We start from the raw sequence: 25,073 nt of genomic DNA, 5'->3' as shown, positions 1-25,073 counted from the left end.
ATGCCAGATCCACATTCGCTTCAAAGTAGCCCCCTTATATGAGAGACACAATTCCCTTAGTACACGACACCATCTAACATTCTAGCTAGTTTAGCTGGCAGATTTTCACACTACCAGTCACTCTAAATCCTGGATAGAGTGGCTGAGTAAAAGTGGTATGAAATCTAAACAGAAGAGTCAATGTATCTGAAATGCTATAAAAAGACAATGTACCGTCATGCCAGTCCAGATAGACTCCTATTGTTTGGCTGCTGGGTGCAGATATTAGAGTATCCACACCGTTGTGCCGCACAGAATAACGGGAGTCAGAGCAGACTAAACTCCAGGACTTGTCATTGCCTCCAAGGAGACACTTTGAATCCCCACCTTTCCTACAAATGTCATTGTATGCAACTCCAATATCAGCGTGTTCTCCGCTCCACTTCACCTCCCAGTAGTAGCGACGGCCAAACAGAGCCTCTCGGCACAGGACTTGGGGCCATCGCTCAAATCGGTCAGGATGGATTGGGTAGTGGGCTTTAACAGTGTTAAATTTCACCATCGTGTTCTCTTCAGAGATGCGGAGGCTTCCATTTATGGTATTGGGGTCCAATGTAAGAGGCCAGGCGTCTAAAAGGAGTGAAGAAGAAAAAGAGAGCTAATAAGTGAGGAATACAGTGCTTTTCTAGTTTTAAGATATTTCTTAGTTTTTATTTGTTCTTTAATAATTTTTATTTAGCATTTTTTGCTATTTTGTAATTTTAGTTTCTCATTCTTTTTTTAGTGTAGTTTTAGTTTTTCAGCAATTAACTTTTAGTTTTTGACACGTTTAATTTGTTTTGTATTACTCTCCAAAATGTCCACAATGACACCTTGTAAAAGCAGTTTTCTTTACTGTTGTCAAATTGTATATCATTCATGTTGTACCTGTCAATTTAATCCATACAATGTTACTGTCTGTGACTGAGCTCCATTTTCTGCTTGATAATGTGACATTTTAAGGTTTCCAGTATAATCAAAAAATACAAGAATCTAATAATAAGTGTGCTGTGATGTCATTTGTTACCTTAACCTGCAACAAGTTTAAGCAAATAGTTATTTTATTTTTGAGATTTCCTTTGAAAGCAGTAAGATCACCATACACATACACACTTATATATAAATGACTATACGTGGAAGTGGGTGTGTCTGTTTGGCCCGGAAGTCAGAGGTGGAGTCAGAGTAAGGGCTCCGCCTCTGAGGAAACACAAACTCGCTTAGCCGCTAATAACACAAGCAAGGTGAGCACGTCAGCAAAATGAAATCTTACAAGAAAGACAAAGTCACTTAAACGCCAAAATCGTAAAAATGGTATCCCTTTAACTTTTCCTCCCACCGCTAATACACATGTGAGGCAAGCACGTTGGCAAAACGAATCCTCCTAGGAGAGAGATACATCTCTACAATTACATTTTTCATTTTTTTTCTGACAATTTCAATAGTTTCTAGGACCCCGAATTTTGTACAGCATGGGCTTACACAGCTAGTATTTTATATTTATTTTTGAAATCTCCTGGTGTGAACTGTTATGTCATCTACCCATTTCAAAACTTTGAAAGTGTATTCTTTTCAATCAATTCTTACTTTGTGTATTTTTTAAATATGGTTGAAACCACTAATTGAACTGTGTTTTTCTTCTTCTTCTTTCAGCTGCTCCCATTAGGGGTTGCCACAGCGGATCATCTTCATTCCAATTCGTCCCATCTTCTAAATCTTGCTCTGTTATATCCACCACCTGCTTGTCCTCTCTCACCACATCCATAAATTTTCTCTTAGGAATTCCTCTTATCCTCTTGCCTGGCAGCTCTGTCATTAACATCCTTTTCCCAATATACCCAGCATCTCTCCTCTGCACATGTCCAAACCAATGCACTCTTGCCTCTCTGACTTTGTCTCCCAACCGTCCAACTTGAGCTGACCCTCTAATGTCCTTATTTCTATTCCTGCCCATCCTTGTCACACCCAATGCAAATCTTAACATCTTTAACTCTGCCACCTCCTGCTCTGTCTCCTGTTTGCTGGTCAGTGCCACCGTCTCCAACCCATATAACACTGCTGGTCTCACAACTTTCCTGTAGACCTTCCCTTTCACTCTTGCTGATACTCCTCTGTCACAAATCACTCCTGACATTCTTCTCCACCCATTCCACCCTGCCTACACCCTCTTCTTCACCTCTCTTCCACAATCCCAATTACTCTATACTGTTGATCCCAAGTATTTAAACTCATCCATCTTTGCCAGCTCTACTCCCTGCATCCTCACCATTCCACTGACCTTCCTCTCATTCACACACATGTATTCTGTCTTGATCCTACTGACCTTCATTCCTCTCCTCTGTAAAGTATATCTCCACTTCTCCAGGGTCTCCTCAACCTGTTCTCTACTATCGCTACAGATCACAATGTCATCAGCAAACATCATAGATCACGGGGACTCCTGTCTAATCTCGTCTGTCAACCTGTCCATCACCATTGCATATGAGAAAAGGCTCAGAGCCGATCCCTGATGTAATCCCACCTCCACCTTGAATGCATCCATCACTCCTACTAGTTTTCACCACGGTCACACTCCCCTCGTACATATCCTGTACAACTCTTACGTACTTCTCTGCCACTCCCGACTTCCTCATACAATACCACAACTCCTCTCAGTCACCATGTCATATGCTTTCTCCAGGTCCACAAAGACGCAATGCAACTCCTTCTGGCCTTCTCTCTACACCCTCAGAACAAACAAATTATTATTAAATTATAATTATTATTAAAATTGTAACTACTTGAACTGTGTTAATTACAATAAAAGCAGAAATAGACCTGAAAGTGTTTCCATGTATAGACTACATTTCCACAAGCATACCATTTACATTAAATCCTGAACATCTGTTATTGCAACATGTCAAAGCAATCACTTAATTAGCAACAGGCTAAACCTGGGGAGCTCCCTTTGAACCTAAATTAGGAGGTTGTCATTTAACAATACGTACTAAAATAATAGAATTTGGCATTTGAGGGAGCTTAATGACACACTTTTAATATCCAGCTATAAAACAATATCAGAAGTTACACACATTGGAAGGAATGTGCAAACTCCATACAGACACTGACCAAGTCAGCAATCAACTCTGAGCTTGTGGTGTTTAATAATAATAATAATAATAATAATAATAATAATAATAATAATACACTGTATTTTTATAACACCTTTTGAATACTCAAAGTGCTTCACAAATGCAGTCAGGTACATAAGTATTTGGAGAGTGATACAATTTTCATAATTTTGTTTCTGTACACAACCATAATGGATTTGAAATGGAGCGATCATCATGTGATTAAAGTGTAGACTAACAGCTTTAATTCAAGGGGTTAACAAAAACACTTAGTGCAAGGCAAGCACCAACATCAATGAACTGCTCACCAGTTTTTTAACAGGGCAAGATACATACTTTATCATGAAGGTCAATGAAGAAAAATATAACTCTCTTACATTTTAAAAGAAAATTTATTTCCATCAGGTTCTGCAAGATGTAACTTGGTTCTTCGAGCCCTGAAAAAGGAAAGAGAAAGATAAAAGAGTGTGCCTTGCTAGGCAAGAATAGGTACATTTCTGCTCTTACTTCAGACTGTCTCTCTCTCTCTCTATCCACTCAGAGGGTCACACTTTTAACACTCCAGCAAATGTGAAGAATAGCGATGAGCGCACTGTTTGGCTGCAAAATTGAATTTGAGTGAAACTCAGTGTTATGCTTTGCAACAGAATTTGTCAAACAAATTGTGTTGTGCTTCCAATTTGTGCCATTGGCACAAGAAGGAAGATGCTTTTCAACATTAATTCTGCATATGTCTGCGTGTTACTTGGTACACAGATAAAAAATCTTTACTGAAAAAGATAAAAAAGAAATCACCAGACTCATTTCCTGTATCATGCAGAGATTTTGCTAATTCATCAGCTATGTGTTGTATTTGTACTGGTAAGAGGATGACAGCTTTGCCGATTATGATGGCAATGTTGGTAATCACAATCCAAAAGAGGCATCAGAGACAGAAATGAAACCTGAACTTTCAAGGCGTTCTGAGTGTGTGTAGCCTCATCAGCAGGAATCAAGAAACAGAAAAGGGTAGTTGCAAGGTAGCAATGTGGTATGGGACAGCAACTTTCCATATAGTGCATTTTACTGTGGAGAAAAAACAGTTATGTTCACAATTATGCATTTCGGTGTGTCTTTGTGGGTAGCATATGGAACCTTTTTTTTTTTTAAAGTACCGTGGTCTTTCAGAATTGATTTTAGTTAGTTTTTCATTTTGCATTAGAGAAATCTCCGGCAAAGCAAATTTTAGTGTCAGCTTTATGAAACTATAACTAATGTGTGGTTTAAAGTGATAGAAATTAACCAGCTGTGTGTGTGTGTGTGTCATTGTTGAATTTCTGTGTGTATGCATATATCGATGTATGTGTGTGTTAATCATAAGGTGCGACAGTAGACCAACCTAGTAACAAACCTGACGAGTACACTTGACCTTAGGTAAAGGGTAAGTAGAGGGAAATATCACAACAACACAGACGGTCAGTTATGACCAAAGAAATCCACAGAATAAATCATTGACAAGTGATGAGGTTTTGGTATTTGCTCTCAGTTCTAGAAGAGAAAACTGACTGATTGATGAGACCAATAAAATCCACAGAGTCAGATGCCAGCATGATTGCTGCTAACCAAATTCAAGACTGTGTGGTTTTGAATAACATTTGATAAATACATCAGTAACTTTTAGTCAGTAATATTTTGTTTTCCCACTTCTAAAAACCTTTAAACACTTAAAAAAACACTATTTATGAAACTACATGCAAACTGAAACTTCAGTTTCACTCATCACTAATAAAGACTCACAACTCACCAGTCTGTTTGTTTTCCACAAACTCCAAGCAGCTGATTGTGTTTAAATGCTTCTTCAGATTACACAGGTCCATTTTGAGAGTCACAGGAAACAAACATCTGCTCTCAGGGATGCTTGGTGTGTCTCCATATCTCGGAATATCTCTGACAGATGGGAACTTCTAAAGATTAAAAAAGAGACATGGAACAACAAAGAAGCTTAAGTGGGTGATGCAGATTTGAATATGACTTGTGTTAATGATACCTGAAGGAAGCAGATGTGGTCATCCATTTTCAAGAGTTCTAGCATCACATCGTCTCTCATCTTCAGCTCCTCAATCTGTTTTTCCAGATGTTCTTTGTGTTCTTTAGCCTTTTTCACTTCTCTTTCCTCATGATCTCTTATCAGCATGGTCACTTCTACCCTCAGCCTTTCAATAGATTGGAGGACAGAAATGAAGGTCTTCTCACATTCCTGTATTTCCCTCTGTGCAGTGTTCTGATCAGAAGAAGATTACATTGAGTCATACAGTATGTGCCTTACAGGGGTGCATGGGCCAGCATCACTGTCTTACAGATACTGCATCCTGGGTCAAATTCTATATCTAGTCATTATCCATGTGATGTTAATAATAATAATAATAATAAAAATAATAATAATAATAATAATAATAATAATAATAATAATAATAATAATAATAATAAGTTTTATTTATGTAGTGCCTTTCATACACTCAAGGACACTTTACAATTCAATAAACACATTAACAAGACAATAGAAATCACATGCAAGAAAATTAATAATACTCATTGAAGAGATTTGTTTTAACAGGATTTTAAAATAAATGATAGATTTTTCCTCACGAAGGCTGAGAGGAAGAGCATTCCAGATTTTAGGGTCTATCACACTGAAAGCTCTGCCACCCATAGTTACTAATCTGTATTTAGGTAGCATCTGATAATCTTAATGCATAAGTAGGAGTGTAAGGAAGCAGCAGCTCAGACAGATAATGAGGGGCTAAACCATAAAGGGCTTATATTTATATTTGATTCTTGAAAAGGCTCGTAACCAGTGCAAATCATAAAGGACAGCAGTGATGTGAGCAAAATTTAGTGTGTGCAAGTAGACGAGCAGCACAATTCTGTACATATTGTAATCTGTTGATATATTTAGTCGGGAGGCCATAAAACAATGCATTGCAATAGTGCAGACGGGTAGTGATGAAAGCATGAATGAGTGTTTCAGTATCTTTCACACTGAGAAAAGAATGCAGAGGAGCAATGTTACGGAGATGAAAAAAGTTGTCTGTACTATTGAGCTAATGTGTGGTTGAAAAATAAGAAGTTGACACCCAAATTTTGGACTGATGCTGAGGGTTCAACTAGGATCCAATACACGTCAAATTTTAGCCCATGAAGGGTAGAGAGGACAGATTTGGTACCAACTAATAAGATTTCTGCTTTATCTGGATTAAGTCGTAAAAAATTATCTATCATCCAATGATTGATTTCCCAAATGCAATTAGTCAGTGCAAAAGGTTTGGACAGTGTCACCATGTCTGCATGGATTTTCCTCCCAAATTCACAAAGATGGACAGGTCAGGTAAACTGGTAAATACCGATTGGCCCAAATGTGCATGAGTGGGCCTTGTGATGGATTGGCAACCTGTTCAGTTTCTGCCTTGCAACCAATACTATAGGGGTGGACACCAGCCAAAACCCCCCTAACCCCCAATGACCCGTGTGATCTTGATTCTTGTTCAGGTTTAGGTCCTACACTGTGACTTTGTGAATGAGCTCAGGGTAGCAGGGCTCAGGGCTAATTGTAGATGTTGAGGAGACATTTACACTGAAGGAAATTATAATGCAATTACAATGTGAATCTAAATGTAGATTATCAAGACTGTGGCATGTGATTAATTGAAATAATGTTTGTTATGTCACCACATTGATCAGGGATAGACCACAGTGACCTATTTTCACAATTTGAAGGTATAAGTCCATCCTTTTAAACCCTGCAGGAAGTGCTTCTTTATTTTCTGTAAGGCTGCACTTGCCAAAGAGCTTTACATTACACATCCCGTTATCTCTGTCATTTAGTTAACTTCTCAATTCTCCCTATTTTCATTATTTTCCAGTCCCATTCTCAGTTCAATACAATCTTTCTAATTTTAATCAGTTTTTTCTTTGCTTGTAACTATGTTTTTGACATTGTAAAGCACTTTGTCCTACATGCTTCATATGAAAATATGCTATAGAAATAAATGTTGCTGTTGTAGTTGATGATGATGGTAGTGATGTGTTGTATGCTGGTCACACATGCAAGTAAAAGGTTTTACTGTACCGCACATGTGACAATCAGCTGGAACTTAGCGTCTTCACAAACTATTTTTACTACACAGTTTCCCTCTGTTGAGGTCATATATAAAACACACTGGCTTAATGGACAGACTGACACCATGAATTCTCCGTCTTGCTTGTCATCATCAATGCATTTTTCTACAAAACGTACCCTCAGTTCCACTATGCCTGCTTTGATCAAGGCCACTTGCTCCTCTTTTTTCCAGATTATCCTCTTCATTTCTTTTCGCTTCATGTCCATCTGACCCTGTGAAATGACAGAAGAGAAGAAAGGACTAATAGGTGACTTGTTTTGCATTTTTTATGTGATGTTGTTACAGTTTTTCTCAACCTTTTTAAAACACTTCTCAGAACAAATTTACATGTTCTTAAAACATTTAACACAGTGGTCTAAACTACTAAGAACTTACACTAAATCAATATATTGACATATGGATTAATACAAAAACTAAAAAAGCAATTGTATTATCGAAAACACATGGAAAAGTTCTAATCATTGAGCACAATTCTCAATCGCATCTGATCTCTTTTCATCATGTGAAATCATATGATCTGTTCTCCAGAGATTGTCAGCAAGTCATTTAGCTAACATCGAAGCAAAAAGTGCGCCAAGATTCTCACCTTGAAAGAAGGCTGTAGGAGTCGAAGCATAGGCAAACAGAGAAATTACATTTTATTGCAATAAACAATAAAGTGGACTCAACCCAATCAAGTTGAGCCCCTATCAAGCCAAAAGTTACAGTATATTTAACCATTTCTCATCTCCCTGTCCTCGCATGGAGCAGCTCATTCACTGCTTATCCTGACTCCCTATTCCAGCTTCCTGAGTCCAACAATATCTATATATATAATTCACTAAGGCAAGACAACCATGAAAAGCACACCGGAAGGGGCGTGGATTCACTAAGCCGCCGACAAGTGAAACATCTATGGCGCACGCAGGAAGGAGCCACGCCCACCAACTCCAAGACCATTGGATATGACGATAACTCACAGAGCCACGCCCACCAACTCGGACGCGATGACACAGAAAAACCGGCGTCATTTATATTCGTCTGTCGTAGAGGTCACATGCAGCTCCGACCCACGTTGACTGTTAATAGAGGCATGTTTCTCGCAGAGGTGAATCGCCATATGCGGCGTGTAAAACTGTTTGTGAGGGGTATCCCATGGGATCCTTAAAACGTTCCTTTACAACTGAGGTTAAAACACAATGAAGTGAGCAGTCTTTAAAAAACGAGTTTTCGGTTACGACGCGCGACGCGCACCCTGGCAAACTGTTTTAGACGCTACATACAGCAATTCACATCCGCGACAAACATGCGTCTTCTTAGATACTCCTGCACTTTGTACACACCCCCCTCCCACGTGGTCAGGTGTCTTGGTGGATTATATATAGAAAGGCAGTCAAAACTGCACAGAGCAATGAAAAGTCTAAGTGAGTCACAGGTGCATCTGGACTGTACAAAGACTCGAGTGACGAGCTGGAGGTGGGCACATGAGCAGGCAGTGTATACTGAACGAGAAACCAGCAGACTAGCATGACGGAGGGAGCGGAGTGGATGTCCTTCTCCTCTCCTCCCGTTCCACCCTGAGCCGCATGGACGATTGTGTGTTAGTTCGTTCCGTGCATTGGTTAAAACCCAATGAAGGAAGCAGCCTTTAAAAACCAATAAGCCCTGTGCCTCTGTTTCATTACCGTCTCACCTGCTTCAGCAATGCAGGCCCGCAACAGCGATCCGGCGTCATTCCCATGACCCGCCGGGCAGCCAACTGGGTAACCAAAGTCTTTGGGTTCAGGGAGGAGTATGGTTACAAAGCTGAAACTTAAAAGAATTGATGGAAGGGCACCACCAGGTGTGGAGCCTTTCACTTCATTTAAATCAACACAGGAAACCTCACCCGACCCGGACACGGACAGGATTGACAGATTGATAGCTCTTTCTCGATTCTGTGGGTGGTGGTGCATGGCAGTTCTTAGTTGGTGGAGCGATTTGGCTGGTTATTTCCTAAAACGAACGAGACTCCGCCTGCTAAATAGTTACACGACCCAACAGCGTCGGCGCCCAAATTCTTAAAGGGACAAGTGGCTTTAAGCCACGTGAGATTGAGCATTAACAGGTCTGTGATGCACTTGTATGTCCGGTACTGCACGCGCGCTACACTGAATGGATCAACGTGTGTCTACCCGGCACGGGGAGGCCGTTGAACCCCATTCGTGATGGAGACTGTGGCTTCCAATTGTTCGCCACGGCGAATAAGAACCAGAGCCGCCATCATTGATCGTGCGGTAAACCATGAGAGAGGCTGGTGAAAGAGTCCAGCCTAATTTCAAATGGTCAACTGTGGCTTTCATTTTCCAGAATTCTCTACAAACCAACAGGTAAGTAATGTATTTCACAATAGCTTATTCTATCATAACTATTGCTATGTCCTTCAGTAACGATAGGCCACCAGTCCCCCTGCTAATACATCGTTATATTTTTGTTCTTTGAAAGGTTACACTGTCTTCCTCCCTCTGGTGGAAGAGGAAAGATCCTCAATGAAGACCAAAAGCATGCCATCGTAGATATGGTCATTGCTGACAACGCAATAAAACAATGCAATTCAGACCAGAATAGTAGAGGACAACCTGGTATTTCATAATGTAAAAAGCATCACCATTGCTCTGACTCTGATACTGAAAACCATGCCATAGACTTGTGGGACAGATAGACGCATGGATGGATTGATGGATGAATGAACCAGAGGCATTATCGCATTGAGAAGGTAGGGCACTATCCTCTAAACCTCATTAGATGGTGCTGTTAGGTAAAAATTAAATATGTGCTAAACTTGGTGGGATCATTTAACGTTCAGTACTATTAAAATGTTTATGGCAAAGTCAGCTTAGTCATCATAGCCAAATGTTTACAATTTCTTGTGATATACTTAGTGCAGTTTTTACCTTGGAATATATTTCTTTTTCAGAGCATGTGAAATTTTCTTTTTTGCCTAATGCCACTTGCCTGTTTCCAGATTGCTTGGGTAGGACCTCGAACCATGTAGCGTTCTTGCCATACCTTTGCTCAGGTGTGCACATGTACAGCATCAATTTCTCAATTTTGCCATGAGGTTTGAAGTCAGGATTCTCCCCAAGGTTTGTTTTACACCCATATACCAAAGTCAATGAATTTAAACAGAGGAACGGATCTGATAAGTGCTGCTGTTTTAATTTTTTAATCATTTCTCTATCACTCACACTCACTCACACAAACACACACACTCTGCATGGGCTCCTTTTATGGCCAATATAGTGAAAAATTCAGAATATTCTAATCCCTGTGAAAATCAGAGTCCCTTTTACTTTATGCACATGCATAAACCTTGCACTTGGTAATATAATATCAACAGGTAAAATAGCAATAATCCCACATTTATGAAACTGTTATGTCATAGAAAAGGGTTATATCATTTTGGTGCTTTTTACAGCTTCACCCAGGGCAGCAAACCGCTGCAGCTTGTCCTATATATAAAGATTGTTTAAAAAATGTAAATTCATTAATATTATTATTAACTTAAGAATTTTTCTTTTGCATACTACAGTTATGTTGCTGGATGGTGCTGGAGTAGTGGCCCCAAAGTAGATTAGTGACATTGGACTTCGAAAGGGCTACCAAACGTCCCAGCCTGCAAACTTTCAAACTTCAAACTTCATCTCACCTGTTTCTCAGCTGTCTCCACATCAGGCGTCACCAAGTCATGGTCCCTGTGCTCAATTACTGCACACATTAAACAGACGCAGGTCTGATCAGTTCTGCAGAACATTTCCAGAAGTTTGTGATGCTTTGAGCAGAGCTTCTGTTTGAGGTTTCCCGTCGGCTCCTCCAGTCGGTGTGTCTTGAAAGCCTCAGACTCCCTGTGTGGCTGGAGATGCGTCACGCAATAGCTGGCCATGCAGGTGACGCAAGTCTTCGCAGCTGCTTCTCGGATTTCCCCTGTACAGAAATCACAAGTCACGTCGACGGGCCCAGCATGTGTCCGAGGCAGAGAAGAACCGACTGCCATATCTCGTAAGAGTTCTGTGACGTCAGCTAGCAAAGTATTTCTTGTAAGCTCGGGCCTTGGCTCGATTTCCTCTCTACACAGAGGGCAGCTGTAAATCCCCGCTGCTTCTTCCCGATCCCAGTATTTCTTAATGCAGCACATGCAGTAGTTGTGTCCACACGGTATAGTGACCGGGTCATTCAGCATTTCCAAGCAAACTGAGCAGATGAACTTCTCTGAAAACCCCGAATGTTTATCTTGTGCCATTGTGAATGGAGATGTACAATGTCACGGGAACCTATTCGGTAACGAAATTGAAATGTATCGTTTTTCAGTTCCTGGATTTTGAGGTGGAGTTTGAACTTCAGTACTGAAAAGATTTCAAATACACCTCTTTCCGCAACATGCAACGAGGTCATTCTCCACTTAAGATTAAGATACTTTAACTTATTGTTTAATAATAATAATAATAATAATGTAACGACCCAGCAGAAAATTCAAAGTTTTGCGGTGCTAGTAGCCCTCTGGACTACAAAGCAGAAGAGAAGAACAGCGTATCTCCTACGTCACAGTTGAATATGCTAAATAAGGCTGCCGAGCAGCGAATAGTAAACGACCTGTCGAAGTTACGAATCTGGCAACATGCAAAAGATCAGCTGAAACTCTTATGAGGCGGGACTTCTCGGAAAGGCGGTATTAGTAAACGGCTCGACCGGTGTTTTGGGTGTAGTGCTGGGTGATGTCGCAATAAATCGATAGTAATAAATCATAATTTATGATACTGACACCGACACTGATTTTTTAAACAATATTAATTATTTTTATGATAATTATTGTATTTTGAAATGGTTAATAATTGGTACGGGTCAGTTTAAATAAATCACGATATACAAGCTGAACTCAATAACAGGATTATTACAAAATAAATATTATGAGAAATAAAAATACAAACACAGTAAATATAATTGTAACTTGCACATTCACATAAAGATTTGTTAATCTGACATGTAGAAAGGGTTATCATTTTATATGCATGCAAATGAATTATCACTTTAAAACTGTCGTGTTTATAAAAAAAAAAATAATTAAAACTAATAAATAATAAAAACTGAAAATAATAAATAAAACAGCATTTTTAGGTACATTCTGACATTACTTTTATCAATAGAGAGATCTTTACATCTTAGCGTTATACTTATTTAAGTTTCAGACTTGTGTTCAGCGAAAGTAGCATGTTAACATTTTCAGTCTCATTCTTTTTTATTTGAAGAAAATAACATTGCATACAATTAAGTCGAACTAATACAACAAATAACTTAATATAACAAAATAAGTCATAAAAGGAAAGCAACAAAACAGGATTTAACCCCAGCCGAGAGAAACAGAGGAGAGCCGAAAACAACAGTAATACAGTCAGTAATAATAATAATAATAATAATAATAATAATAATAATAATAATAATAATAATACTTTTTAAAACCACGCTTATATTAAGTTAAAACGTGTACTAAAAGTAAAAATAAGTCACTCAAACATCACTCGTAAAATAAAAGGTGGGGGCTTTTGCTAAGATTTTAAGAAGGGTTTTTGAATGTTGATTGATGAAAAGCGCCAACGCTTTTATTTTACGAGTGATGTATGAGTGACTTATTTTTTACTTTTTAGTACACTTTTTAACTTAATATAAGCGTGGTTTTTAAAAAGTATTTTTATATATATATTATTTTCAATTTTTAGTTCTAGCTGTTACTAGCGCCGTCTAGTGGTGAAATCTTGAACTATTCTTCATATGAAAATTTCATTTCTTAAGTAACATAGATTAATTGATCAATTAGTGAAAATGATCATTGATTCGTGTATTGTCATCGGAAGTGAGTAAGTATGCATAATTTCAAGTCATTTGGACAATAGGAAGTGGGTTAAATATCGATTACAAGATTTGTACCAGACAAGAATCAGGTGATTTTAATATAAAGTGGGCTGGGGAATTGTTCTTCTAAAATTGTGTTAATTAAATGTTGCCATATTTTTAAAAGTTTTGGACAGATCCTCAAAACTTGTTTTTTTTTATTGTATGAATAGGTTGCTAGTATTGAACTTTAGGCTACATTTTCCGCATTTCTGTGCTTTAACGTCATAATACGCAACGTTTATGCTTAGCCATTGTTGTTGTGCATTTTTGTCTTCCAAACACATACTGCTGCCGACTGGAGTACTTCTGGGTGGGTCTAAGGGCAGGGCAATTGTCTGTCAAAGTCACCCTGCTCTGATTTATAGAATTTCAGTTGTCTCATAACTAAGTCTGCTCATTTAAGAGCATAAAAGAAAAAGTGAGGAATTGCATCGTAGGCCTTTATGTTGCCATACTATCACATTTTACAGATAAAAAAGTAATTGCTCCTTTACAATGCTAATCAATGGCAAATGAATATAGTTGGTTACAAAGGAAAGGTTACTATGGTATTGAATTGCCCATTCCAACTTTGGGTTCATTTTACTGGGAAATTTGTGGACCGTTTCTACATAACCAGCAAACATCCACACAGTGGCCCCCTGTGGGCAGGCCATGTGCGGTGTGGGCTTGGGAAAACCCCATTAAAAACTGCTCTGATCCAATACAGGGGCTGCTACAAGGGGCTCTTGTGCAAACTTCCACTATTGACCAAGAATGTTGGTATTGCATGTTGAGTAAGTCACTTGTTGATCAAGTGAGGGTTTGGTAATGATGCCCAACAACACCGCCCTGGATCGTCGGGTATAGAAAATGGATGGATAGACTAGTAAGTTATGGAATGACCAAATTTGAGCACCCTGTCTGTTTGCCCACACTGGGCCAGTGTTTTGGTGCTAATGCTGCACCAAATGTGCAAAATCCATTGTTGGCTGCCCACATATAGGGCCAATACAGTATGTTTGTCCACAGTAGGCCTACACTGGCTCAGTGTCAGTTTGTTTGCTGGGTATGTCCTGATCTAAGAAGAAAGGAGTCCCAGGGTCATGACACTGAGATGACTTCAGCATGTGGACTTACTGTAGTGGTCCAAATACAGCGTGTTCCTGGTCCATGACACCAAGCAGTTTCAGTGCAAGTAGGACTGCTGTAACGGTGAGTGTATGGTGTGCACCTGTGTCAGACAACAGCAGAAAATAAGAAAGGCAGCCCACTTCACCATTAATAGAGAGTGCATAAAAATTTAGAGTTTTAAATCAGTGTTGTTTTTATCTCTTTCTCAAGTTTTTTTTTCTAAATTAAAAGCCAACACACTAAAAGAGTAAACTAACTTCTGTGAATGGGATGTGATTGTTAAGATTTGTGCAATAAACTGTGAAATACTGCTTTTAGTTTTACCCAACTGTATGATATTTTGTGGGATAACAATGTATCATGGATAGTTTGTGTGTGTGCTTTTTAATTTTTCTTATCTCCATCTTATTTTATTTATTTGTTTCTAATGAATAAACAATAGCATAGTTTAATTTGGAATTAAAATTAGAAAGCTTAAAATGTCCTTACTTTTAATTAAGAAAAATAAACAGTTCAGAGATTGAATTATGTGGCAGAGAGCCGAGTACCAGTTAATGGAGGTAATTTTATTGGCTTTGGTGGATTCCACCATAGGGTTTGTAAAGAATGATCTGATCAGCCTGCGGTGGGCTGGCACCCTGCCCAGGGTTTGTATCCTGCCTTGTGCCCTGTGTTGGCAGGGATTGGTGCCAGCAGATCCCCATAACCCTGTAGTTAGGATATAGCGGTTGGATAATGGGAGGATTGATATGATCAGTATGGACTGGCCGTTTTATCTTACTGTGTGCTAAATTTAGTCACATTCACTTTCTATCTGTACTAAAATGGAGACATTATTATGTGATTGGTATGCGAGTTAGTAACTACTAAGATAATTCAGGATATTTTCATTCACACAAACTCTTTTAAATGTGCTTTGATAACAGCGCATTTTTCGAGATTTGTCTGCAAATCACTTTGCCAGGTTTGTGACATTCACTCTGCATCAGCATAATGGAGCAGATATTGGCTGTTTAATAACACTCACAGAAGAATCATATTTAATGGCCAAATCAAATTAACTTAAATTTCAAATGTCACAAACTCTTAATGCTTTAATTTCCTAAGACTTCCCCTCCTTTTGTTTTAGATTTGCAGCAGATTTACTGCCATTGTGAATAATGTATTATTATTATTATAAAATGATTGACTTATTTAAGATTATTATTATTGTAGGATTCCTATCAAACAGCCTTTATTCTGTTGTTTTCAAGCAGCCTCCAATAACTGATCAGACTTTGCCATTACTTATACCTGTTTACTAATTCAGAATTGAATTACAATAATTAACTGTATTTATAGCTGCAGGCTACGCTTTCTATTCACTCCAAATAATTTGTGATTTCGCCAAGTTTGGCACATGTCAGTTGTTATACTAAAGAACATTAGTTTGATTACAAAATTGCAACGTATGATCTATTTTTATTGTTTGCTGATTTGATTTCAGCAATGAAGTATGTTGTTCAAGCAATGTTTCTCTCTGCGTGCCTACGAGGTTATGATGAGGCTGAAGTTGTTACTTACCCGTGCTTGAAGGGGGCTGACATTCACCGGTACGCAGCACCAGTGCCCTTTCTAATTTCAAATGAGAGTACAGGCGCCTTCCTTACCGTATAGGTGAGTACGGGCCCCTTTTCGAAAATTTTCAATGGTGAAATCTTCGATCGACTTTCAATGTATCAGAAGATTTGATCAATGTTTCACCGTATTGGCACCTGTTTCTAGAGTACTGGTGAGCTCCTGAACCTCTTTAAGAATCTTCGATCGAGAGCTGACGCACCCTGACATTAGAATGTCACTTTAATCACAATGAAATGAGTAATTTGCTTCCACTTCAAGCACTGCTTATTTCCGAACTACTTGTCCTCACTGTCCATTCCACCTTAAATTCTGCTGTATTGTACTTTGTTCACACACACACATGGCTCCCACAAGTGCAGGGGCTGACAGGGCTCTAGCCAGAGGGCCTGGATCACAGGTGCCCGGCGCGGGATGAGTAGATATTATGCACAAAACGTATGAACAGAAAGCAAGAATTGATCCTACAGCATTGAGTGTCAACTTCAGTATAAATATTTTGAAAACTAAAACAATATCAAAAAAGCTTCAGATAAAAAGTTCTACATACATTTTTCTACAACTTTCTCGCTTTGACATTTTACTTAATCCAAATAAAACGTAGACCTCTCCACTGGTCGAAAATGTTGATATTAATTGCTGATTTGGTGTCATATACTTTTATATATTCTTTATTTATAAATATTATAAACAATAAACTTATTGTACAAATTATACATGGTTTTAAACACAATTAAATAAGAAATACTGCACAAAAAATTAAACATTTACGTCACTTACTTCTGCAGATATAAAGAGTTAAAGTTAAAATGTTGATTTTGTACAGTCCCAGTTACTGTTTCTTCAGCAGAAATATCGGCAAATTCATTAAAAACATGGCAAAGAAGTACAACTAGTCAAAAACGACTTAATCATCTAGCAATTCTGTGTATCGAAAATGATTTAGCTAAACATGTTGATTTTAGTGAGGTCATTGAAAATTTTGCGTCAAAGAAAGCTAGGAAACAGATTTTGCAATAATTTTGATACTATTGCAAGTTTTTCATTAGGATCTTTACATTATAAATATATTCAATAACTGCGGTGGCTGGCTGCTGCCGGGTTTGTTTCCTGCCTTGTGCCCTGTGTTGACTGGGATTGGCTCCAGCAGACCCCTGTGACCCTGTAGTTAGGATATAGCGGGTTGGATAATGGATGGATACAGTGGTGTGAAAACTATTTGCCCCTTCCTGATTTCTTATTCTTTTGCATGTTTGTCACACAAAATGTTTCTGATCATCAAACACATTTAACCATTAGTCAAATATAACACAAGTAAACACAAAATGCAGTTTTAAATGATGGTTTTATTATTTAGGAGAAAAAATCCAAACCTACATGGCCCTGTGTGAAAAAGTAATTGCCCCCTGAACCTAATAACTGGTTGGGCCACCCTTAGCAGCAATAACTGCAATCAAGCATTTGCGATAACTTGCAATGAGTCTTTTACAGCGCTCTGGAGGAATTTTGGCCCACTCATCTTTGCAGAATTGTTGTAATTCAGCTTTATTTGAGGGTTTTCTAGCATGAACCGCCTTTTTAAGGTCATGCCATAGCATCTCAATTGGATTCAGGTCGGGACTTTGACTAGGCCACTCCAAAGTCTTCATTTTGTTTTTCTTCAGCCATTCAGAGGTGGATTTGCTGGTGTGTTTTGGGTCATTGTCCTGTTGCAGCACCCAAGATCGCTTCAGCTTGAGTTGACGAACAGATGGCGGACATTCTCCTTCAGGATTTTTGGTAGACAGTAGAATTCATGGTTCCATCTATCACAGCAAGCCTTCCGGGTCCTGAAGCAGCAAAACAACCCCAGACCATCACACTACCACCACCATATTTTACTGTTGGTATGATGTTCTTTTCTGAAATGCTGTGTTCCTTTTACGCCAGATGTAATGGGACATTTGCCTTCCAAAAAGTTCAACTTTTGTCTCATCAGTCCACAAGGTATTTTTCCAAAAGTCTTGGCAATCATTGAGATGTTTCTTAGCAAAATTGAGACGAGCCCTAATGTTCTTTTTGCTTAACAGTGGTTTGCGTCTTGGAAATCTGCCATGCAGGCTGTTTTTGCCCAGTCTCTTTCTTATGGTGGAGTCGTGAACACTGACCTTAATTGAGGCAAGTGAGGCCTGCAGTTCTTTAGACGTTGTCCTGGGGTCTTTGTGACCTCTCGGATGAGTCGCCTCTGTGCTCTTGGGGTAGTTTTGGTCGGCCGCCACTCCTGGGAAGGTTCACCACTGTTCCATGTTTTTGCCATTTGTGGATAATGGCTCTCACTGTGGTTCGCTGGAGTCCCAAAGCTTTAGAAATGGCTTTATAACCTTTACCAGACTGATAGATCTCAATTACTTCTGTTCTCATTTGTTCCTGAATTTCTTTGGATCTTGGCATGATGTCTAGCTTTTGAGGTGCTTTTGGTCTACTTCTCTGTGTCAGGCAGCTCCTATTTAAGTGATTTCTTGATTGAAACAGGTGTGGCAGTAATCAGGCCTGGGGTGGCTACAGAAATTGAACTCAGGTGTGATACACCACAGTTAGGTTATTTTTGAACAAGGGGGCAATTACTTTTTCACACAGGGCCATGTAGGTTTGGATTTTTTTTCTCCCTAAATAATAAAAACCATCATTTAAAAACTGCATTTTGTGTTTACTTGTGTTATATTTGACTAATGGTTAAATGTGTTTGATGATCAGAAACATTTTGTGTGACAAACATGCAAAAGAATAAGAAATCAGGAAGGGGCAAATAGTTTTTCACACCACTGTATATTCAATAACTGTGCATAATACTTGTTATGTTTTCGCATCATTAACCTCGCTTATTTTATTTTAAATCTTATTGGGTATCACGTTTTCCTTAACCCTATGTGAAGTGCCTTCCAGAGATCCTGGCCTAGGGGCCCGTTAGAATGTGGGGCCATGCACACACACCTGTAGACGGCGGTGCTCACCTATTCTTGAGCTGAATGTTGTTTAGCCTTATCTTTTTCAAAGTTAATTTTCTTCTGACTCAGCATATATCTATATGCTTGGACATATGTACTTTATGTCCAAGTATCAGATATTTTAGATGTTATAAAACAGAAAATAGAAGGTCTTAGCAGTTTACAACATTCAGCTATAAGCTGTTTATGAATAGGTGTGCACTGCCTTCTACAGGCTGCATATGCAAAATACAGTGGAATTAAAGTGGGAGGAAGTTCAGCTTTGTAAGATTATACACATTTCTGTTAAAGCAATGCTTGTTCTATCATTAGAGATTTGTAAAAGAAATATCTGGATGTTTTGAAATACTAAGTAAATAGTTTTAAATTTGAAAATAACATATGGACCTTTGATATATGCAAGGTTGAAGCCACATCCCGCAGTGCCTTCCTCACACTTAGTGTAGTCAGGGTAGGAATTCACCGAACCTGAACTGAATAAGCTAGTGATAAAATTAATGGGAGGCACAACTGTAGCCATGTTCACTACAATCAGAGAATGTATCATCGCCTGCCTTGTGCCTGCACCAGCTTTCCCGCAGTCCTTGTCTGGATAGGTAGGTTTAGAGGTTGGAGGGATGAGCAGACCTTTATAATTTAGTAATATTAAAAAATCAGGAATCCCACAATATCTTATTCTAGTTTCCAGCTGAAGCATTAGTTGCCAACCCAGTCGTCAGTACACAAGTAAAGAAGAGTCTATCCCATTCATGATATGAAAATTTACCTCCATTTCATTCTTCTTAATGAACATCTATTTTATAAAAGTGGATGAAGACAAAGCTAGCACCCCCAAATAATTTTTTAGTAGCTTTTCCGTTTCATCTCCACCTTGTTCCAATGACCAGTCCCCCCAATCCATCATTTCTACATCAACAACTCCTACTGCTTTAACTGGAATGGTTAGTGACAAGACCACCTCCGTCCATCAGTATAAGCTGTCCACAAATGAACACCAAGTGAGAAGACAACTGAGAAAACTGCACACAGTAAAAGCCTTGAGACCAGATGGAGTCTAGTCTTCGAGTTCTTAAGGCCTATGCTGACCAACTTTGTGGTGTCCTCTGCCACCTGTTCAGTTTGTCCCTGAGGATTCAGAATGTGCTGCTGTGGGAAACATCCTGCATTGTTCTTGCTCTAAAAAAGGCAGGCACATCTTCACCTAATGACTGAGAACCAGTGGGACTTATATCTCAGATAATGAAGACCTTTGAGAGGTTGGCCTGGACTATATGAGTCCTCTGGTGGAAGACCACCTGGACCCACTGCAGTTTGCCAATCAGACAAAAATTGGAGTGGAGGATGCAATTATCTGTCTGCTCCACAAGGTTTATTCTCACCTGGACAAAGCTGGCAGCACTGTGTGGATTCTGTTTTTTGATTTCTTCCATGCCTTCACTACTATCCAGCCATCCCTGTTGTGAAAAGGCACTAAATAGGTGCCCAACTCGACACAGACTGGACACGGAGGCACATGTAAAATAAATAAACTATTTTTCTTCAGCTGTGGGGCACGTCTTCCCATACTCTCCACAGGCACAACACAGTCCTAAGCACAAATATACCAAATAAAACACACTCCCGATTCTGGCTCCCGGAGTGGTGGCTGCTGGCCCTTTTATAGTTCACCCAGAAGTGCTCCAAGTGCTTGATTGCCGAGTTCCGCTGCACTTCTGGGTATGGTGAAAACACTGCCGTCAACGGCTCAGGAGTTCCAGCTGCAGCACACCCTGGCAGCACCCACGGGACCCAACAGGGCTGCACCCATCTCCAATTCCCATGGAGCCGGGCGGGAAACCAAGGCACCGCCCAATCCAGGGGACTGCCATCTAGCGTCCAGGGAAGATTTTGCACAGCCCATGGCTGCTCCCCTGAGGAAATAACAAAGGAGCGTCCTGACTGGGCATGGACCCTGGCCGTCCGCCACACTGTTCAACAGTAAGCTCAGAAATACGCAGGTGGATGAGCCAATGGTGTCCTGGATAATGGACTCTCTGTTGGACTGACCGCAGTTTGTGAGACTCAAGGAGTGTGTAAGCAACACTGGAACACTACGATGAACAGTCCTGTCTCTTTTTCTCTTCACTCTCTACACATCTGAGTATAAATACAACACCAGGTTAAGTCACTGTTGAAGAATTTATTAGTAACAGAACATATAGGAAGCACACCAAAATGACGTAAAATAAAACTTAGTAAATGCCATTTTTCAGTACCATTTAAACCAGGGTGTCGGACTCCAAGCCTGAAGGGCCGCAGGTTTTCATTCTAACCCTTCTCTTAAGCAGTGACCACTTTTCACTGCTAATTAACTCCTTTACCCTTCATTTTAATAGCCCTGTTTTAAAGGATTCAGTCCTCTGAATTGATTCTTTCTTCATTAAATGGCAACCAAACAGAAATGAGATATGAAACGACTCGACAGATGACCAGCTAAACTGGGGCTTCAAACTCCAACCAATCTCTTAATGAGAAGCTGATTCTTACTGTTAATTAAGCCCGTTGTTTAATTCCATTGCTTGTTGCTGCTCTCTTTCTGCCACAGCAGCCATTTCCAAAACTGTTCATTTTTCTGTTTTTCTAAGAACATCGTCAAGATGTTTGGGTGACCTCGAGATCAACCTTACCGAGACCTTCACCTTTCTGTATTTCCACATATTGTGTGATGGGCACAGGTGAGCTGGTAATGTGGCGGCTCATTTCATGTCTCATTATTGTTTGGCTACTAATTAAGGAAGAAGTGGCAACTAAGGGCCTGAGTCAAGTTAATTAAAATGAAAGCAAAGAAGTTAATTAGCAGCAAAAACAGCTCACTAAAAAGAAGATGGTTAGAATGAAAACCTGCAGCCACCACGGCCCTCCAGGACTGGAGTTTGACACCTGTGATTTAAACTGTGTATAGTCTGCTGTCAATCACAGCACACCCCAATGACAATAACGTGTAATGACCCTACAGCCTCCGAACGCAGACTTTATGACATTGTTTTGTGCGATGTACGAACACAAGGAGATCCACGACAATAACGTCTTAGCACACCTGCCCCAAATCAGAAGGGACATTGAATTCCACAGGGCTCAGATATCTTCATGAGAAGGTGATGCAGGACTGCACACATCACGTAGCACGTCTTCAGGTTCTGTGTATCTCGTGGATGGATTTTACCACATTTGCTTTGATTTCTCATGTATAGGGCCTCTAAAAGCCAAAGCCAATCTGTAGCATTTGGGGTTATGCTGCCATTGTGAATGATTTCTCAGTGAACATCCTGGCCTCGTTTTGTGGGTCCTTTAAAGGCTTTTCACACAAGTGGCTATCAAGTGTGCACCTAATAACAGCAGTGAGAGATTATTTTATGAGTCTTTTGCCTGCACATCTTTCTGAACCAGGTAGGGGTGAGGATTTAAGTGATGAAAAAAGTAAGCGTTGGAAAAGTATCAATCATGTTTTTCATTTAATTTCTCTTTAAATATTGCAATGTGATCTTTAAGTTCATTAAAACTTCTCCAGCGAAAACAGTCAAATGTCAAGATTACAGTGTGGTGCAGTTGCTCTTTCACGGAGTCTAGAATGGTCCACAAAACACCGGGGATGACGCGTTTGGTTTTATTTTGAAGCTTGTCATGCCTGCTTTAAATCGAACCCAAAGAGAGGTCTGTGACTGTTTCGGTTCACCAGCAGGATGAGACTATATAGGGCTTCTCTGGTTGGCGAGCTGATCAGAATGACCTGACATCAAAAGAAGTATCAAATCATAAGAAAAGAAATCACTGTTTATGGACTAGCCTGTTATTTAAAGGAGGAGGATCATTAATTACTGGGGAAAAAAATGAAAACTTAACAAACAAAAGGCATTAGTACAAAAAGGTTAAGCACCATTCACTAGAAACAGTAGGGCACAGAAAAGCTTAACATCGTTGATGTTGCACGGGTACAAAGTACATAATGCCAGAGCACTTCCACCATGTGACTACTACATAAGCAGTTTTCCTTAGGAAAAAGATGGAGAATGAAAGGGTCAGAGGCAAAAACGGGCAAAAGGAACCAATTGCTTTACAGATAGGGCACCTGTAACTATTATTATACAAGATAAAAACAAGATCCATGGATTATGTCATATTTCTCTTGGATATTTTTGAATGGGTTCCTGAAAATATAATTATGTTTATATATCTGCTACACAAAGTGATTTACAATCACCAAGTGAACTGTACAGCTTATCCTATAGTGTAGACAAGTGACGTTATTTACCTCATACAGTCTGTCTCTGTCTTAGCACTGTGTTCATTGCCCTGCACATATGTGAATTTCCCCTTGGGATTAATAAAGTATTTATTTATCTATCTATCGCTACCTTTGAAGATTTCTAGAAGCTGATCCTACAGCGACAGGACTGAACGGAGGACACCAACAATTTGACACTGCTGGGCTATTTAATATACGATTGTACTTCACCTTTAGTTAATCATCTTAACATTTTCTTCCAGACTCGATTCTGTTTTTCAGAAGTGCCTGCTGTCTCACATCAGAGGTGGTGGTACACTAGGACAGCACACTGAAAGCTGGAAGACTGGGCACTGAACTATAACTGAATCTGGTTTTCTTGAGGCTTAGAAACTGAACAAAAGAGAGGAAAAATTTTATTTATGTTGTTGGCACTTTTCATTTGCAAATTACATTTGTCTGTTTTTCTATTTTGACAACTGGGCCATTGATTGGCTGATTAGGATGACACAGTGAGAGTAATGTGGGTTGAGTTGGCATCCTTGAGGTGTATAATCAACTACAGTTTCTTCAGAAAGTATTCAGACCCGTTTGCTTTTTACTCATTTGGTTTTGTTGCAGCCTTGTGCTAAAAATCATTAATTTTGCCCACATCAAGAAACACATAATATCCCAGAACGACCTAGGAAAAACAGGATTTTAGGAATTTTTGCAGATTTCATAAAAATAAAAAACTGAACTGTCACATTTGTACAAGTATTCAGACTCTTTAGTCTGTACTGGGGCAGTGATTACAGCCTGGATTCTTCCTGGGTATGACACACTAAGCTTTGAATAGTGAATTTGGGGATTTTCTGTCACTTTCCTCTACCAATCCTCTCAAGTGTTGTTAGGCTGGATGGAGACCATTCTGTGGATGGCTGTTTTCAGGTTTCTCCAGAGATGTTGGATCGGGTTCATGCCTGAGCTCTGGCTGGGCAATACGAGGACATCCTCAGAGTTGTAACTAAGCTACTCCTGTGTTTTCTTTGTTTTGTACTTTGAGTCACTGTCCTGTTGGAAGGTGAATCTTCAGTCCAGTCCAAGATCCGGAAGAATCTCAAGCAAGATTTCATTAAGGATATCTCTTTACTTTGCTCCGTTCAGCTTTCCCTTGAGCAAACTATCCTCCCAGTCCCTGATGCTGCCACCACTGTGCTTTACCATTGGAATGATATTGTGCGTAGGTGGTTTCATCAAACCCTAGAATCTTGTGTCTAAAAGACCTTTAGGTTTGTCTTTTTGCAAACTCCTAGTGGGCCTTTATGTGTCGTCTGGCCAATCTGCCATAAAACCCAGATCAGTGATGTTGCCCTTCGAGGGGTTTCTTTTGTCTCCATACTGGTTTTCTAGAGCTCAGCCAGGGTAACAGGTGGGCCTTCAGTCACCTCTCTTACACAAGCCCTTCTCCCCCACAAACTGGCAGAAAACACGAAGACTCCACAAAGAATTCCTATCTGTAACTAGAGGGCAGCAGCAAGAAGATAACAACGGCAATGCTTACAGTAACTTTAATGAGGCAATATAGTTTATAACAAATTAACAGAAAAAGGAAAAAAAGAAAATCTAAACAAATCCACCTGTTTACGGGACTTTAATGTACTGCCTTTACAAAGTGTCATGAAAGCAAAACAGGTGGACAATGCCTCTTCACAGCCTTCACTGTAGATCTCAGTTTTGTGCAGTTGCTAACTGTCTGGACTGTAGATGTGTGTGGTTACTGGTTACTATTAAAGTAAATAACATTGGTTGTATATGCATGCTGATCACTCATCTGATTCAAAATCCACTGAACCTGCCATGAAAGTTTAATCCATTTCCTATTTACAGTTTGGTTTCCACAGCTATGGGGGAAAAGTCAATATTGAATTAA

At 39.5% G+C, this 25,073-nt stretch overlaps 1 protein-coding gene across 1 annotated transcript; it reads right to left on the bottom strand.

Moving 5' to 3' along the window:
* On the bottom strand, positions 1–11,732 carry LOC120536881 (tripartite motif-containing protein 16-like). Its single transcript, XM_039765418.1, has 6 exons — positions 10,950–11,732; positions 7,399–7,494; positions 5,152–5,385; positions 4,909–5,068; positions 3,503–3,562; positions 1–609 (listed from the first exon to the last, which is right to left on the bottom strand). The coding sequence occupies exons 1-6, from the start codon at positions 11,538–11,540 to the stop codon at positions 86–88; spliced, it is 1,665 nt and encodes a 554-aa protein (XP_039621352.1). The 5' UTR covers positions 11,541–11,732; the 3' UTR covers positions 1–85.
* Positions 11,733–25,073: the final 13,341 nt, after the last annotated feature.

Source organism: Polypterus senegalus, chromosome 10 (genome assembly GCF_016835505.1).
Source record: "Polypterus senegalus isolate Bchr_013 chromosome 10, ASM1683550v1, whole genome shotgun sequence".
Taxonomy (NCBI): Eukaryota; Metazoa; Chordata; class Cladistia; order Polypteriformes; family Polypteridae; genus Polypterus; species Polypterus senegalus.
This window is presented reverse-complemented; position numbering and strand designations above follow the sequence as displayed.

Bases quoted from the DNA above. Each gene is read 5' to 3' on its own strand.
- LOC120536881 (XM_039765418.1), bottom strand. From the start codon at position 11,540: ATGGCACAAGATAAACATTCGGGGTTTTCAGAGAAGTTCATCTGCTCA. The intron at 7,495-10,949 runs GTGAGATGAAGT...GTCATTTCACAG, and splicing joins TGGAGACAGCTGAGAAACAG to GGTCAGATGGACATGAAGCG. The intron at 3,563-4,908 runs GTGAGTTGTGAG...TTCCTTTTTCAG, and splicing joins TGTGGAAAACAAACAGACTG to GGCTCGAAGAACCAAGTTAC.